The sequence below is a fragment of the Haliotis asinina genome, chromosome 1 (assembly GCF_037392515.1).
Source record: "Haliotis asinina isolate JCU_RB_2024 chromosome 1, JCU_Hal_asi_v2, whole genome shotgun sequence".
Lineage (NCBI taxonomy): Eukaryota > Metazoa > Mollusca > Gastropoda > Lepetellida > Haliotidae > Haliotis > Haliotis asinina.
The window spans coordinates 57,479,833-57,498,029 of record NC_090280.1 but is presented as its reverse complement, the minus strand read 5'-3'; the positions used below and the strand labels follow the sequence as shown (position 1 = coordinate 57,498,029).

General features: G+C 40.2%; 1 protein-coding gene across 1 annotated transcript; it reads left to right on the top strand.

The window, feature by feature from the left end:
* Positions 1-5,529: 5,529 nt before the first annotated feature.
* On the top strand, positions 5,530-16,369 carry LOC137281358 (EGF-like domain-containing protein 2). The gene is made up of 10 exons (XM_067812539.1): positions 5,530-5,575; positions 6,299-6,436; positions 6,906-7,040; positions 8,094-8,314; positions 10,571-10,725; positions 11,194-11,330; positions 13,903-13,987; positions 14,200-14,380; positions 15,459-15,576; positions 16,173-16,369. The coding sequence occupies exons 1-10, from the start codon at positions 5,530-5,532 to the stop codon at positions 16,367-16,369; spliced, it is 1,413 nt and encodes a 470-aa protein (XP_067668640.1).
* The last annotated feature ends 1,828 nt before the right edge of the window (positions 16,370-18,197 follow it).

Genomic DNA, 18,197 nt, shown 5'->3' with positions numbered 1-18,197 from the left:
TGAAAGAAATGAGTTATGCATAAGCATCAGGAATCACATTTCTCGCGGATGTAGATTGGTTAAACAACAGCGAGTAAGTGTGGTTTTATGCCACTTTGGCAATATTCCAACGACGGGCCTCACAGGTGTGCGTGAGACATAGTATTTAAGAGGGGACTCAAACACTGGCACTGAACATGGCGTGCCAACACTTGAACAACTAGGCTACACTACCACTCCGTTTACATGCAGAGACCAGTATCAACCTTTCCCATATATACCTAAATGGCTGTATACTATGAGAGAATGAGTGTGCACTGTATATTAAACAAATATTCATGAAGACGCTTATATTGTCTTCCAAATAGAGTTGGAAACACCTGCCTGACTAGTCCTCTGTCGCCCTTCCGAAGAATCCTTGAAGTCGTCCTACCTCTCCAGGATTTCAAGACTTTCTGTCCCCACGACGAATATTTCACATCATTGTGAGTCGGTGCTTAGACTCCAAGCGAACTTCAGTCGCTTGCTTAAAGTGTGCAGCTGGAAACGACAAAGGGCAAACCAGACACCATACTCAACCTAATCCCAGTCGCCGAACCCGAAACAAAGGGTTAAAGCTATTGAAAACACCCCAATCACAAGTGCTAGCACAGAGACATGTTTTCTGATTTAGTGTGAGCCAAGTTAGACCTGGTAATATTCTTTGTTGAAACAAAACGAAACAAAAGTTTCTGTCTTTAATTACAGATTTATTTATGTAAGACAATATAATTAAAATATAATCAACGGCTAATACAATACAGGTATGACGCATTGTAAATTTAAAATTACAAGTTAAACCCAAAGCAACATAGGTGACATAGATCATTCAATACAAATGAATTAAAACAAACAGTCGTTCGTGGGTGAGAATGTTGTAAATTGTGATGTGCTTATCACTGCTCATCGCATTCGTGACTCACTCGTGTTACTCTTTGATTACAGTCTGTTTGTCGTGAAAACGTACCGTTGAATGTCTCTTTAAACAAAAATTAAATCAGAAAAAGTGAACTTAAGATTGCAAATTCATATAATTTTACCTTGTCAATTCAGCATTTAATTCTCAGTATTTTATTGAACTTAGGATGAAAGTTGTTTAACAAACGTTCAAAATTTCGAATCAATTTTTTTGCTTGTATTACAAGGGGGTATGCACATTAAATTAAACGCCGAGAAGAAGTTTGGTTGGTCTAAAGTAACCCTCATCACGTACCGCACGTGCTCTTGCTTCACTGTTCTAACTGCTGCGCTTAAACCCTGGCAATACAAACCAGTAATAACGATTTGAATCGATGATCGTTTGTTAAACAGCTTTTAACTTAGGTTGAATAAAATTCTAAGACTTAAATTTTCAATTGTCAAGAAATAATTACGTGGATTCGAAATATTAATATCACTATGTCTGGTTTACTTTTTGTTTAAAGTGAGAAATCATCTCAACATGAGGCACCACCATCACATTCACCAATACATGGCGCACCACCACCGGCATTACATGGGACACCAAAACATCCACCAATGCATGGGACACCACCACCACATGCACCACTACATATAGCCACCACAGCCACAGATACAACAAAAACAGCTGATTCTAGTTACAAGAATAATGTAAGCTGTAAAACATTATATCACCACGACACGACAAGCCACCACCCTAGAAGAGACAAGTGTCAAAAAACATCAAAAGTGTCAACATTGGATGTAAATGGATACATTCGGTGTCAATCTTTATGTAAATTTAACTGCCGAGAAGGCAACACACAATTCAAGATGGTGGCCAAAATGGCGGCCATTTTAATTACATGTATTTTCAAAAGCAAAAATCTGTCAAATTCTACATCCTTTTAGCAATACACAAAAGTCAAAATGAAAGTGATCAGACTGATAGTAGTAAAACTATCCATGATTAACTTTGAGATGTTGTCGGGCAGCAAACCAAATGTCATGTAAATGCTCACAGACTCCCACCATGTAAAATGGCCTGTGAAAAAAGAATGATACCACAATCTGAGAGTATTACAGGCCATTTCATGAGCCCAAGACATCATACTAACTAAAAATAGTGTCAAACCAAATGAATACTGGGGAGGCTACGAAATCCTGTTTCTAGGCCCTTTTCTCCCCCCGGACTACTGTTTGACTATTGCTACGTTTTGGCGAGTGATTTTGCTATGTGTAAACAGAAAATGGAAAAATGTTACTTTTCAAGCACAAATGTTAAAGGTAATTTCAGAAGTTTCTAAACACTTTTCACAATAACAAAGACACGTGTTACTTGTTTTCACTTAAGCAAATCAGCAGAAAATATTATGAAACACTGCGAATGATTCTTTTATTATTTTACTCACTGTAAACCAGTTATTTCTTGTTTTAATAGTTAAAAATCGTGACTTTTCAAAGCAGAATTTTATTTGAACCTTTCTTTCGGACATCTTAATCACTGGTATTGGTTTAATTCGGCATGGTCGAAAATAGGATAATTTAATTCTTCTGAAAAAGATGCAGAAACATGAATCCATTTGAGAATTGTTTCCATGGCTTGCATTAAGCTGCGTTGTTCAACTTCCTTGTATGCCAGTGCCTTTAAGTTAGCAACAGCTGGACATGGGTCAGAGTTTTAAGATAGAATAGTATGTTACACCCCCATGTGTCATGTACAATATCAATTGCAGTCCCACCACCGTTTCCTATGAATATTAATCCCCCACCCACCACCACTACTCCCTCCACCGTCCCCTTAGCCGTGAATTTTGAAGTAGCCCTCATACAGTTTTACGCCGCTTTGAGCATGGGTGGGTTCCACGTGAGATCGTTTTAACATATCCGACACACCCACCACATTCTTTCACATGACGGCTGGTCGCGATGTTTACAAACCCATTTTCCTAAAACACGTTACTCTCTTAAAACATACTCGCCTAGTACTACTCTGAGCTGCCCCGTAATTGTATTAGCCATCGGAGTACAAAACGTAACACGCGCCTACTTGTATGGAGTAAATCCCCTGGCACACCTGTAGTTCAACATAGATTAAAGTTAATGGACATTAAATCCTGTCTCTACTGCGTCTCACGACAACTTAAGACAATCTTTAACCTGTTTGTCAAGCTGTTCGTCTTGAACGATTCGTCATCGTTCATCATGGTTAACTGACGGGTGGGAGTTTAGGGAATAATGTGCTCTGTACTTACCGTCACACTTGGAGTACATATCTTCCAGATATGTTTGTTTGTTTGCTTGCTTCTGTGTATGTATGTATGTATGTATGTATGTATGTATGTATGTATGTATGTATGTATGTATGTATGTATGTATGTATGTATGTATGTATGTATGTATGTATGTATGTATGTATGTTTATTTGTTTATTTGTTTGTTTTATTTAGCCGCATTCCGACGATCAGTAAATACTCGAGTCATGACGAAATGACCCAGTGGATGATATCATGAGCTCGGACAACTCCCTCTAAGCACCTAAGCCGCAGGAACGTTGCTGCAATATTGATCAAAGCAGCGTAAAACTAAACTCACTCACTCACTCAAAGCCCCTCAGAATGGTTAAAACTTATACGTACTTCAATGTCTAATAAAGACTATGTATGAGCTATCCTCACGTGTCGTTCTTTAATGTAAGCTCACTATAATAAGCGTCGGTTGTATCAAAAGTTCCGTTATTAATAAATGATTAATTTAATTTTATAAGATCTAACAGTTAATTGAATTTTTTTTTAAAAAAAACAAATTAGCTTTTAGTAGTTATTGGCAGCGGTAAAAGTGGTTGTTATCAAAGGAGTTTCCCTTTCTAGTCATCTGCCAGGCGCCGTGACTGTAAATCTGTAAGCCATACATACCACATACATAATATCATTCAGTAACGGACATGTTTGAATGTAAAGTTTTTGTATCGATCGCGCATTTCTTCAACGTATCAACGCATACTCGCATGCATGTTTGGTTGAAGAACAGGATCATGTTAGCCAAAATCTTCATTACGATAATTCATGTTGATTGTCCGCAATTTTGATAAAGATAGTATAGAATCGGATACAATCGAATAAAATGGCAAATTCACTAATATAAGTTTAAGAATGCGTTATGGTATCAAAGATTTTCAGAACGTAAACAACGCGCTGTACACAATACTGAAGGAAAAAAGAGTTATTTATTGATATTCATCTTTTTCGGGCATTTTACGATGTTATAAACGATGAAATATATTTCCCCGAGGCACATCACATTAACCTGCATGATCCTTACATTAGGTGACAATTGCATGAACATAAGGTTCATTGACAATGCTTCAAAACTCTCTCTAATAGTACCGGTTTTCAGTCCTACATATCTTGGCCATCATGTAATTATAGCGCATTAAACTCACCCAATGGACATGGTAGGTTGTACAGCATTATCTAGTGGTGAATATCCGTATATCTACCTACGCTGTGATTGGGTGGAAAGGTTACGGTTTGACAACCAACGCTTTGATTAGTAGAATATAAAAGATCAGTATATGAAATGCTTACTATAATGTACTTGATCGGAATATGATTTGCTGAGATGGTTGTCTCTGTGACCAGGGTATCAACGCAGAAGCATCACGTCACGAGGTAAACCTTCTTAATTGTTATTGTTTATTCAGAAAATAGAATATAATTAACAGTATGGACACAAATAATGTATCAGGTGATCTCAGAGCGAGTGATTTAAGGTTTACACTGTGTTTAGCAACATTCCAGAAATATCAAGGCGGGGACAACAGAAATGGGTTTGTTACTTTGTACCCATGTTGGGAATCGAACCCGGGTCCTCAAACGTATTAATCAAAAGACTTCCCACTGTCCCAGGTGATATCAGCTGTTGTCACTTAAATGACAAAAAAGCTAAAACTGTATACGTGACAGTTTAGCTGGGTTTTTTTTAACCAACAAATGCAAAGCTCACTGAAGAACTCTTTTTCCATTAAAATGTTTCTGACAAGAGCCTGGGTGATTGCTGTATTCAGTTAACAGTGGTTCTAGTATAGAGTATAGTGGTAGAATGCTCAGATGAATTAACCTTGGTCATTTGACAGATTGATGGTAGAATATTTTGAACTGTTTCCTTGTGTTTTCCCTGCAACCATTACATATTCTAACCATATGTCGAGACACGAGAAGATGCGGGTCGAAATTGGTCTTCAGCAAACCATACTTGTCGTAAGAGGCGACTAACGGGTTCTCGGTCATGTTTCGATCACGTGTTTGGCGCATATTATATCCTAACTGCTTAGACCGATGCTCGTGCTGATCACAGGATTGTCTGATCCAGACCCAATTATTTAAAGACCCCCGCTATATACATGTAGCTGGAATACTGCTGAGTGTGGCGTTAAACAACGAGCTAACTAACCATATGTCGAACACATGCTTGATATAGATACCAGCAACTGTGTCAGTAAGGATGAAAGGAGCTGAAATTGACGCTTTCCTTAACATTACATCACGTCTGTTTTCTTGTAGGTTCTACACTATGCATACGTTGAGTAACTTCGGAATCGTCCTGCTGGCTATTCAGTGTATGTATTAGATCATCAGTTACAAGATGAGTCTTTTTTACTTGTGTCATTCAAGACATGGGAGGTGACGATATCACACCGTTGTCGCTACACTCTGTCTGACGGTTCATTAGCATCACGTTAAACCAGTCCAGTGTACCATTCGGACTGCAACAAGGCATGAAGTCATCATTGATTCTCAGTGCATCCAGTGATATAGCTGACTGAGGCGACACACAACAAATTATTTATGCTGTATGCCCTCCCGTGAGCGCACTTCTCTTTCGTCTTGAGAATCGGTAAAACATAGAATCACTTCGAGAAAAACAAAACAAAAATAAAGGTCGAGAATTACTTTAGGAAAAACGAGACAAAAGTGATGACAGAAGAATATTAATTTCATTTTAGTTCATGTATACATAATAGGAGATTAATCAAACACTGAATACAAAATACCTTAAGACCCCACAGAATATTTGTCGCAATAATCACCATCTGTCAACGTATATAACTGATAACGATATGCTTGAAGTGTTAAAGGTGCCTTTTCACCCAGTGCAATAGGTTTCAGGGGTATATCTGGCCTAGTCAATCACTGGATTGTAGATTATCTATAGATCGTCTTCATATAGCTAGGGTATTGCTCAGTGCAGCGTTAAAGAAAGCAAAGAAGGTATACACCACCAGACATACTGTTACATGGAACTATTTTAAGTGTATTGAACAAGTCTACAATCGCACTAGGTCAAGCAACATTTGACTGCCGGCGACCGACCCAGGATTGCAAGAGTGGCGGAACATGCACTTACGTCTCCCCAACGTGCACCTGTCCCGGAGGTGCCTCGCCAACCCACGAGGGACATGACTGCGGCCTGCTCATCAGTAAGACTCAAAACTCAAAATTACCCACGTGTTACAAGATTCCAGTACATAATTCCAGCTCACTATGGCTATACATGCATGTTAGAAAATTTTGTCATTCATAAAATATTCGGACAATTATGCATTTTGTTTTGACCTTCGTTTCATGCAATGCTCCTATTATGGCCACTCCATACCGTGGATTTATGTAATTCTAGAAAATATAACAACTGATTATTGATTGGCACAGAAGGAACGGGTTGTTGCAAATAATAATAATAATGTGCCAGATGGAATAATTGTCCGAATTCAGAGAATAGTCAATGGGTATTCTGTTGCTGTCGTCAAAAACTAAACATATTCAGAGGCGAATAACTGTAACAACACTGTCATCATGTATGTTTTACATATTCGCATATATACCCGGCAACATTATCGTTTTATTTCACCATGCCCTTTGTCTCACGCAGCTTTCCGATTTTCTTTACAGGTACTAAAGGTGCTCTATCATGTGTTACAACTGACCCTTGCGTTGCTGGTCAAGGTGACTGCTACGATGACGGGGCAGGCGGCATGTGTTACTGCTCCAGCGACTACTACGGCCCTACGTGCGCTGAACAACGATGTAGGTGATAGGTTCATGACAAGTATTGTGGATATTAGCTGTTGTAAATTCACGACGCTTCAGGACGGCCCCTTGTATCTTCATCAGATTCAGTTGATGGAGGTACAAGATGAATCATGGAACGTCATGAATGTAGGTGATGACGCGGTAAGACGTAACAGCGAACCGTGGAGAATTCATTTGCTGAAGGGATGAGTGAGTGAATTTGGATTTACACCGCTTTTAGCAACAATCCAGCAATACCACGGTACAAAACACCAGAAATGGGTCTCATACATTGTACTAATATGGGGAATCGAACTCGGGTCATCTGCGTGACGAGCGAACGCTTTCACCACTAGGCTACCCCACCGCCTTCAGAAGGGATGAAAGATCCGTGTTAAAACTGACACGCCAGCAACCAGTACCATCGGGATCATGTAATAATGACTCGCTGATTCGGCTCATACATGTCATCGTATATCAGTTGCTTGTGAAGTTGATCACTGGATTGTCTGGTTCAGACTCGACTCTTCACAACAAACAAATCAAAACTGTGTCATGATTACATCCAACATCTCAACAGGGAATGTTTTTAGATAAGAGTATTTATAATATATATTAGACGTTTCGGAATTTCAAACGTACACGATTTTACTTTTCGTAGGGAAATGGTTAATGATTTTGTTTGCGATGTTTAGTTGTTTTGGGTTTGTGTGTTTGTGTGTGTGTGTGTGTGTGTGTGTGTGTGTGTTTTAAAATGTGTTGTCAAGTTAGTTATGCAGTCATATATCACACTGTCTTAAATGTTATCAAACTAGTGTAACGTCATGCTTGAATGCTAGTGACCAGATGTGCTAAGGATGAGTACAAATAATAATAAAAAAAAGTATGCAAACATATTGTCGGGACCATGATGCTGTTTTGTGCCACGAATCGTGAATCTTTAAATTTCTTCATGTATCAGTGGAAAAATATCTACTCCCACGTCCTTGCTGGCTGCGTGAAATCAATGAAATTAAATCAGTTATACAATTATACTGTTATCAAAACATGATATTATTTTGATTGCAGTCACTGTGACCTGTCTGGCTGACAGAATGGTGATCGGTATCAACCCCTACGGCACATTCAGCGGTGTCGCCTACATTGAAGGCAAGAGAGGTACCGCGGCATGCGAGTCATTCCCCGTACCGTCGGTGTCATCGTCTGACAATATCCCCGACACTTGGGAGGGACGTTACATCGAGGTGGAACACACCAGCCCCGACTGTGGAACGATCACGCCAGCTGCAGTAAGCAGCTTAATCATCTCTATCTGTAGTTTCTTTTAAGTTAATACTGTCTTCTTGACATCTAGGCTAGATGAAACAGTTTGTTTCTGAAGAGCTGAAGAGCTGAAGTGAGTGAGTGAGTGAGTGAATTTAGTTTTACGCCGAGCTCAGCAATATTCCAGCTATATGGCTGTGGTCTGTAAATAATCGAGTCTGGGCCAGACAATCCAGTGATCAACAACATGAGCATCGATCTGTGCATTTGGGAACCGATGACATGTGTCAACCAAGTCAGCAAGCCTGACCACCCGATCCCGTTAGTCGCCTCGTACGACAAGCATAGTCACCTTTTATGGCAAGCATGGGTTGCTGAAGGCCTATTCTACCCCGGGACCTTCACGGGTCCAAGAGCTGAAGAGCTGAAGAGCCATACATTCGTAGCACCGCCATAGCAATTGAGTGACTATTGCTTTACACAATATTCAGCAGTTTGTGCAGCTATTCATGACGGAATCCGAAGTAAAAAGTGCCTCAGTCGCATACCCTTTTCAGGTTAGAGTGTGTGGTCAGATTTAGACGGCTATTTTCCTCTAGTGGCCGGTGAAGTCTGATATGAACACAGATACTCGAAACCAGCGATTTCTACAGTTAATGAAAGCTACACGATTCGATTCTGTTTATTTGTATGTGCATGTATAGATATAGTGAAGTTTCACTGCTTATATCTGCAAACATTTTTCTGTGTGTTTGAAATTTGCGATGGCATTTTGCAAACGTGAAATATGAGCACGAAACACTGAGAGTGGTTGTCAAACTAAAGAAATGTTGGTCTCTGCCGACCTGATAGATTCTTCGGAGATGAAGTTGTTACTCTATGTGAGAGAGGTAAATATTGCACCACGGGTTTGTCGTGAAGTAACACAAGCAGGATAGCCAACTGCGTTAAAAATCATACAGCACGTTTCCCGAATCAAGTCAATTTAAAGCAATACACACACTTGTATTGATATAGCCAATGGAAGGGGCATCCAGGGGATAACTTAACAAGGAGCAAATGTACATTGTGTGGGAAGTCGCGGTGGCTGAGATGGTTAAACGACTGACTTGTGGATTGGCGATTAGGTGCCCGAGTCTGAGGGTGCAGGTTCGATGGGGCTCACCGTAACCAAAGTAGTAGAATCTGTACCTTACTAAGAAAGTGTAATCCCAAATATAACACATGCTACATCTGACCTCTTTCTAAATGAGATTGGGTATTCACGTTTTGGGGGAGTTGGGACTCTTATAGAGGGGCAGAGTGCTTAACATGTCAAATACGATATAGATCGAGATATTGTTCAGCTCCGAGTTTAGAGTCAACTGCGCATGTGATAGGACTATTCAATGCTGACTGTGTTTTATTGTCTCTGTTACGGTCTGTTATAGTCCGAACTAGTCTATGTATACTGTGTTTTATTGTCTCCGTTACGGTCTGTTATAGTCCGGACTAGGAAGTAGCCACTGTGCATGAAACGGAACATCAATGATTAGGGTACATATTGCATGACTAGTTCATGTTCACTGCTTAGTCTGCGTTTATTGTGAATATTACGGGACTCTGTTGTGTTTGCTGTGCTTTGCGGTACTATTCATGTATACTGAGTATATTAGGGGTGATGGGGATGGTTGGTGTGTGGGTGTGTGTGCTCGCGTACGTGTGTGCGTATGTGCGTGTGCGTGCGTGCGTGCGTGCGTGCGTGCGTGTGTGTGCTTGTATTTTGTATTCGGTGTCTACTTGGTATTTATGGACCTGTCAATGTTCACAGATTTTGTGACGGGACTGTTTAGTGTTTGCAATATCAGTTACGATTGTGTAGTTACAACATAACTACACAATGTGTACTGGACAACATGAGTTATGGATGTTGGTAGTTTTATGACTAATATGTTATCAACGTGTGCATGAATAAATACATCATTGTTAATAATTTCAAAATTTACAAATATCCCTAACTAGTATCCAGTATCTCTTGAAATGTGTGACTTACATTAAGTTTGTTACGGAGCTATACAATACACTAAGTGTGTTACTGGACAATCAGTTCTGTGTTTACTGGGAATGTTACTGGACAATCAATTCTGTGTTTACTGGGTGTGTTACTGGACAATCAATTCTTTGTTTACTGGGTATGTTACTGTCCGGTGTTTACTAGGTATGCTACGAGAATATTCTGTCTGGCACTCAGGAGCATTATGTTGCTTTGTATTAAGTGATAACGGTGTTGCCACTTTCAACAGAACGGAGGGAACATGGAGTACACAAGAGACGTGGTGATCCAGTACAGCCAGGACTACATCCTCAACATCGACGACCGATACACCGTCAAGTGCGTCCTGGACGGCAGCGGAGTGCCTGTGTCATACAGCATCGTGCCCATCGACACCACCGACCTGTCAGTCTACACCACTTCGTATCTATTTCTGCATCATCTGATTTACATCATCATCATTATCATCATTATCATCATCATCATCATCACTTATCTCTATCTTCTCTGTCTCTCTCTATTCACCTATCTCTCTCCTTTCTTTCTTCAACTCCATGTACCGATCTCACTTCCCTCTTTCTACCTATATTATTCTCTCTCCTATCTCTCCTCTCTTATCTATTAACTCATCTCTCTCTCTTTCTCTCTCTCTCGAACTCTCTCTCAGACACACACGCACACAGACACACGCGCACGCTCACTCACTTTCTCTCTCTTTTTTCCCCATGTACTATAATCGCCATTTTGGCACACAAGGGGTACTCAAATGACTGCTTGTTACAGTGTTAGCTGTTACCGGCAAGAGCCACACATCCTCAACATTGTCATGACGACTACACACACCAGCCACATTTACTACCATGTTTTCTCCAGATCGCCTCTGAACACCATCACGAGAGAGGATTACCTGGGCCCCGTGTTCCTCGCCCTCACAACTGGGGGTCAGGCTGTCACCACCACCCCTGTCGATGTCGGAGCCGAGCTGCTGTTTACGTTCGCCATATCACCTGGTAAGAGTGTCAGTCAGCTACAAACAGAAATGTTTTGGACGAGACTTTTGAGCCGCCCTACTCATCCACTTGTGGTATATATTACTCAAGTGGTTTTTCATTTTTCTTGTGCACAGCAGAATTGGTTCAATGTAAAAAAAATTCTTTCTGTTTCCATGTAAAGAAAACTCACTATCGCGGAATTGACTTTATGATGAACACTCCAGTGAACTCAAGCGGGGGTCTTATTGTACGTCGGTTTGGTTGACTGGTTGTTGTTTAACGCCGTACTCGGCAGTATTCCAGCTCTATGGCGCCTGTCTAAAAATAATCGAGTCTAAACCAGTCTAATCCAGTGATCAACAGTATCAACCTTGTACGTCATTTAGCGACACACACCGTCCGCAAATGTGTTAAATTGGTATTAAATGCTGTGTCAAGGCAAACTCACTCACTCACACACACCTTCACTCAAAACACACTCTCGATACCCAGGTTAACTAATATTAACGTAGTCACTATCGGCGTGAATCTGAGAATCGAATCAAGACCAGGGCCCAATCCTTTGCGAATATCAGGACACTTAAAGCCTACACTGCGACACAGATAATATCCAAAGTATGGTGTAAGTCTTCGAAATGCCCCGTCTATGTTAAACATCCAGAGTGATGTACTCGGTCATGCTTAATGGAAAGCGGGTAATCCTATTTGCTGATGGCTATCACAGACGAGTCACGTATACAAGGTCGGGCATGACTGCACATGATAAAATGTTTACACCGTTCCAGTACTTCCACCGGTGTAGGAAAAATAAGTATGTACTATCATCCTCCAGAAAACGGTCAAACGGTCAGATCACTTAGGTTAACACAGTATCCCGACCTGATTTTATATTTTATAAACACCTTGTTTTTCGAAATACGGTTATACGAGTTATACGGTTATACGATATAAAAAAACATTTTCGTTCACAGATCATGAAATGTCGAAACTCATTTTATCCAAATGAAATAATAGAAATTTCTGATTGTGTGAAGTAGTGCGTGAAAGAGGTGAATTGAGTTTTACGCCGAATTCAGTAATATTCCAGCTATATGGTGGTGGTCTGTTCGTCTGGACCAGACGATCCAATGGTCAACATCACGAGCCTCGACCTAAGCATTTGAAAACCGATGACATGTGTCTACCAAGTCAGCGAGCCTGATGCCCGACCCCGTTAGTCTCCTCTTACGATAAGCAGGGGTTACTGAAGATTAGTTGTAACCGGGATCTTATGGGGTCGAGAGAGTGAGCAGTAATTGCTCCATCGACGATTGTGAGGCTGTACGAGGCGATAAAGATTTGTGGCAATTAGCTGACACAGTCCAAGTAACCTTTTCAAATGACCAGGGCCCCGTTTCACAAAACCCTCGTAAGCCTAAGATCTCGTAACTTTTCTCGTAGCATTCGTACCTTCCTATGTTACAGTATAGGAGGGACGGGTGCTACGAGGAAGGTTACGAGATCTTAGGCTTACGAGACTTTTGTGAAACGGGGCCCTGAACACAGCTTACCAAATAGCGACAGTTGACATTCGTGCATACCGTTTTTAACTTTTACCTCGAAAAAGGTTCGTACCCTAACGATTGCAAATGCTATTTTCGCACGATCGCTTCCGAGTGATGAACGTGGAGCATGCCACAACAGTGAGTAAACAGTCGCTGAAAACAGTGTTTCTGTCAATATTCAAGGATATCTGTTTGATGAAATATTATCTAATGCTAACCAAGCGAAATATTGCAGATCACATATCTGTGTTTTAAGCTGATTTTTGTTTGTTGGGAAATCAGAGTCAGTGGACGGGATTTGTTTTTTTAAAGTTCCGCCGAACCCTAAAATGTAGCCGTTATCAGACTGTTTAAATCCTTTCGACCTTTCTCGTATTTGGTTGGAAGGTCATAGGTTAGCTGACGCGACCTTGAAATAAGATTTGTTAGTGTGACAGCGTACATCATGATACTGAGCCTAAGTTTATTTATTCTGCTGACGAATATAAACATATTGTGCATATTTCAAGAACAGGATATATGTTGAACTCAGTACATGCAAATGGTCCGACGTATTTAGCTTCTTTATCCAAGCACATGGCGTAGAAGACCCTCCAATAGCATTGTGTTTGTGTTTGCATTGTTTTATTCGCCGCACTCAGCAAAAACGCATAACTGTGTTCTGGAAATAAACGACTCTGGTCCACACAATCCTGTGATTAGCATCAAATGCATCGTTTTACTAAAATGGTATACAATGACGTGTCCGCCAAGTCTACGAGCCTGACCATCCCACCTGTTAGTAGCCTCAGCATGGGTTGCTGAAGACAAATTCTAACCCAGATCTTCACGGATGAACGACATACATGATTACATGTATATGTTGTGTCCAATGACCTGACATGCCTGATATACTTGACTGTGTAAATACAGCTTTTGTAATACGCACGTGCAAGAAAAGTTTTCCTTTTTCTGAAGGCCACTGTGTTTATTTAGTTAATTATTATGAATTTCATGTGTGCATTGTGAGGGGTTGACTCTCATATGATATGTTTCATGTTGAGAAGAGTACGACTCAATGTTGATCATATCCGGGGAGGCAAACAACACGCTGACTGTCGGCACAAAGACTCTGAATCTCATCACTGGAAGGTATGCAAAAGTGTGCATGCGTGTGAGTATGCCTGCGCGCGCGTTTGGGTGTGTGTAGATCACGTTCCCCGCGTGCACTGCCTCACTTCATATCTTTTTTCATTGTGTCTCGGTTATATTGTTTTAATCCTCAGTAAAACCTTTTTCCACTTTGAATATCTCGGAAAATGAGGTTCATTTTCTATTTTATTAACTGATTTCTTCTATCGCAGTTGCATGGACAACGACGCCTTCCCAGTCACTGTAGAAGCGGCCGCCCGTGGGTCAGGGGGAACGGACAAAAGGGAGTTAACTCTAAAGATTCGAGCCTTTCATTTTGACGGCAACACAGAAGTTGGGTTCAAATTCGTCGTCAAAGTTTGCCTGACTGCTAATGCCGCCGATTGTGATCCGGTGGGTTTGTGTGTGTAAAAACGTAGTGAGCCTAACTATATTCTCGATGTCCAATGTTTGTAAATTTACCAATTTATTGTGAAGAGATCATTAGCAAAGCCATATCCAAAGTTTCACATATGTGGGTAACGTGTTTCATGGGATGGGAATCATCACAACACAGTGTGGTATATTATTTGTAAGATAGTTGCAGAAAATGAAAACGATATGTCATTTTGGTACCTTTTGGTGTGTAAAGGGATGTCCTCGATAATATCATAAAGAATATGTTCAGAATTGTATAGAATGTGTTCCCGTCATAATCGAAAGCCAAAGATTGGATTGCTTGATTTAGATTTAGCTAGGGACTTTTCTTAAGGAAACCCCCATCAATATGTTTGACTCATGGAAAGAGATTGATGCTCGAGATGTTGATCACTGGGTTGTCTGGCCAGACAAGGAATATTTCTGAGTGTGGCGTTTAACAACAAACAAGCAAACAAACATAAACCCACTTTCATACACCTAAAACGAAACTTCTGGAAACTTGCAGGATAGTTTCGTTGGTCGGTCGGTCGGTATATAGTGTAACGCCGCACTCGACAACATTAGTATTAATACTATTTGACGGCGGTATGTAAATAATCGAGGACCAGGCAGTGATATCGACATCATGAACATCAGTCTACGCAAAAGGATAAGATGTCATGTGTGAAGTCAGAGGGCCTGATCACCCGATTCAGTTAGTCGCTTCATGTAACAAGCATGGTTTACTGAAGGCCTTTAACCCGGATCTTCACGGGTAGAATAGACAAGCATTTGTTATGTACATAAAGCCATTGAAAGTAACATTCTATCTTGGGCGAGTGACACCAGAAACACTGCACCTATGTCAAGAACCAAGCCAAGTCTTCACCTGATGATCATTGCTTAGCCACTGTACCACCCGTCCCCCTAATAATATTTAGACTGTTTCTTGGTTAGAAATTCCATCACAAATTGCTGCATTGATAACGAAACAATCCCTTTAGCAATAGTTATGACACAGTTGTGGCAGTCAGAAATTGTCACAGAACATTGCAGTACTCTGTGTTTACAGGTTAACTGCCCACCCGGAAGTGCTAATGGCTTTGGTCGGAGAAGAAGAGCTTCCTCTGATGAGACCATAGTTGAGAGGATAATCAGCATCCGGGACCCACGTTCCATTACCAAACTAGGTCAGTACCTGGTCTGTAGGCCTACATCTGGGCCTAGACGTAGGTGAAGGTCAAAATGTGGGTGAAGGTCAAGGTGTAGGTGAAGGTCAAAGTGTAGGTGAAGGTCTAGGTCTAGGCCTAGGTCCAAGACTAGGTTAAGGTTAAGGTCCCGGTCTAGTTTTACGCTAAAGTCTAGATTGAGGATAAGGTTTAGCGGAAGGTCTGTTCTGTATGAACGGCTGCACATACTTCCTCTGTGTTCTTCCTCCAAAGCCTTTCTTGTCTCATTTTCCCCATAGCTGTGGACATTTATGTCCTGATGTGTCACAATGATTATCTTGCTCTTGCACATGCTGGCCAGTCTGACATTGTTATCCACATCTATTTTATCAAATAATTCCATAAAGAAAGCGACTCGATTTATTGAATAAACTATCTTAAGACCTTAATGACCACACGTTATAAATAATGATGGGTTACCGTGGTTAATGAAGACCAGGGGCTCCTTTCACAAAGCAACCTTTACTAAAGTTAACCTCAACTTCCATTCTTAGTGCTTCGTGAAAGGAGGTCCTTTTCCCTTACACGACAGTAATGTAAACTTATTTTACTTTCAGATGACAAAGGCGTTGTGTATTCAGAATGTTCGATGTCGGGGAAGATATCTGCAGCTATGGTTGCCATGGCAGTAGCACTCTCTATCCTCATTCTCCTCTGTATTGTACTGATTGCACGTGCTGTGTCGTCACGTATCCATAGAAGTGGACATATTGATGACAATGACACAATGTCATCAGCAGTGAAACGGTTTTGATAACCAATTCTTCAGACTGCATGAAGATGAAGAAATCCTGAATAACCCTCTTATGAATATTATTGAACTACTTTTTATTTATTATTATTATTATTTTAATATTTTGAAAACTTAGAATGAAATAACCTTTATTCAGTTCTAAGACTAACAATCGAATTAAAACGGTTTTTTTTGTATTTCAATTGGTGGTGTGGTGATCTCAATAGCATTGTCTGTTGGAGAAAATAATAAAGCTGTGTGTATTTTACAATCAAGTTCTGGTATTGGTGTAGCCTGGTGGTTAAATAATTCACTAGTCACGTCGTGAATCCAAGTTCGATTCCCCATATAGATACAATGTGTGAAGCCCATTTCTGGTCCCTCCCGTCATAATATTGCTGGGATATTGCTAAAAGCGGCGTCAAGCGAAAGTCACTGCCTCACCCACTCATTTCAATCAATCTTTATTCCTACTTAAAAAGGATACAGTCCCGCAGTGCACTGAACCACAAAGAAATGTCGCACCGATAGCGGTTTCTTAAAGCACACACTTTAATTCACTCTAATTAACAATCAAATCGAATGATTGTGAATGAGTTAAAACTTGAATATTATGATTAAGAGAGTTTTGGGAATCACATTTAGTGTTCACACCAATAAATTCACCCATAAGGGTACCATTAAGATAACCCACAGTCTGTATGGCCTTCATGGACATCGATACACACGTTGCATCGACCGTGCATTGAATGAAATAGCCGGTTGATACAGATTTTCATTATCTAAAATCTTACACCAAAACGATAATGTCCCTTTTTGACAATAATACTTAAAGGCAGGTTTCTCGTATTGCAGGATAACATATAAGCAGGGGCACATTTACGTAAATGAAACACTTTAATAATAGCCTGTGAACCAGTCTAACTTTACAAACTCAGAAATCCATATCTCACAACTACACAATAATACTGTTACGACCATTTGGTCGAATGCTTAAAATAATTTCTTGTGTTAGCTAATAAACAAAACACTACTTTCAGGCCTTGTTTTCTTTAAGTTTTAATGGCAGTATCATACTTCCGATTCTTATGAAAAAAAAACAATTTTTAATTTATTTTATGGTAAGTCTAAGTGTCAGGCACGTCCAAAGGTACGTCACCAAAATAAGATTTTGAAAAGTCACCCTTACAGTCCCAGAGCTAAATACGACTACCTTACTCTTTTCGATATTGAATTTTAGCTTCCACTTTACACAATATTCTCTAAAGACATTGATACTAATCTGTAACGTCTGGACTTTCAGCAAATAATACCATGTTTTCAGCATAGATCAGTACAAAGGTCTTTACAAATCCAAATATAACATCATTTTTACACCATCGCAGGTACTAGTCGCTAAAAAGCATTCAATGTCATTAATAAATAGTGACAAAAGGAGGGATGATAAACTTTCTCCTTGGCAAACGCCTTTACAACCGTCAAAATAGGTAGAATCATTTCCACCTTGTTGAATCACATGACGTGGTATAATCATGCATATCTATAAATGACCTTTATAACTTTCTCAGTAATTCCTGGTTTTATAACGTTTGCCAAACTCCCACACGCCATACAGTATCAAAACATGTGTGATGTTACTGAAAGTGGAATGATGCTGCTGGTAACTTGATACCACGCATACAGTAGGTAGGTTCTCATAACATTACAATGACTGACTACCGAAGTCCCAAGACTTGAATCCTCAGTCTGATCTCTCGTGGTTCGAACCATGGCGATTGTATCAAAACAAACAAATAAAAGGAAAACGACTTTTTAGGCAAATTTGGTCCATATATGCATTATTAACACA

Bases quoted from the DNA above. Each gene is read 5' to 3' on its own strand.
- LOC137281358 (XM_067812539.1), top strand. From the start codon at position 5,530: ATGCATACGTTGAGTAACTTCGGAATCGTCCTGCTGGCTATTCAGT. The intron at 10,726-11,193 runs GTCAGTCTACAC...TGTTTTCTCCAG, and splicing joins CCCATCGACACCACCGACCT to ATCGCCTCTGAACACCATCA. The intron at 15,577-16,172 runs GTCAGTACCTGG...TTTTACTTTCAG, and splicing joins ACGTTCCATTACCAAACTAG to ATGACAAAGGCGTTGTGTAT.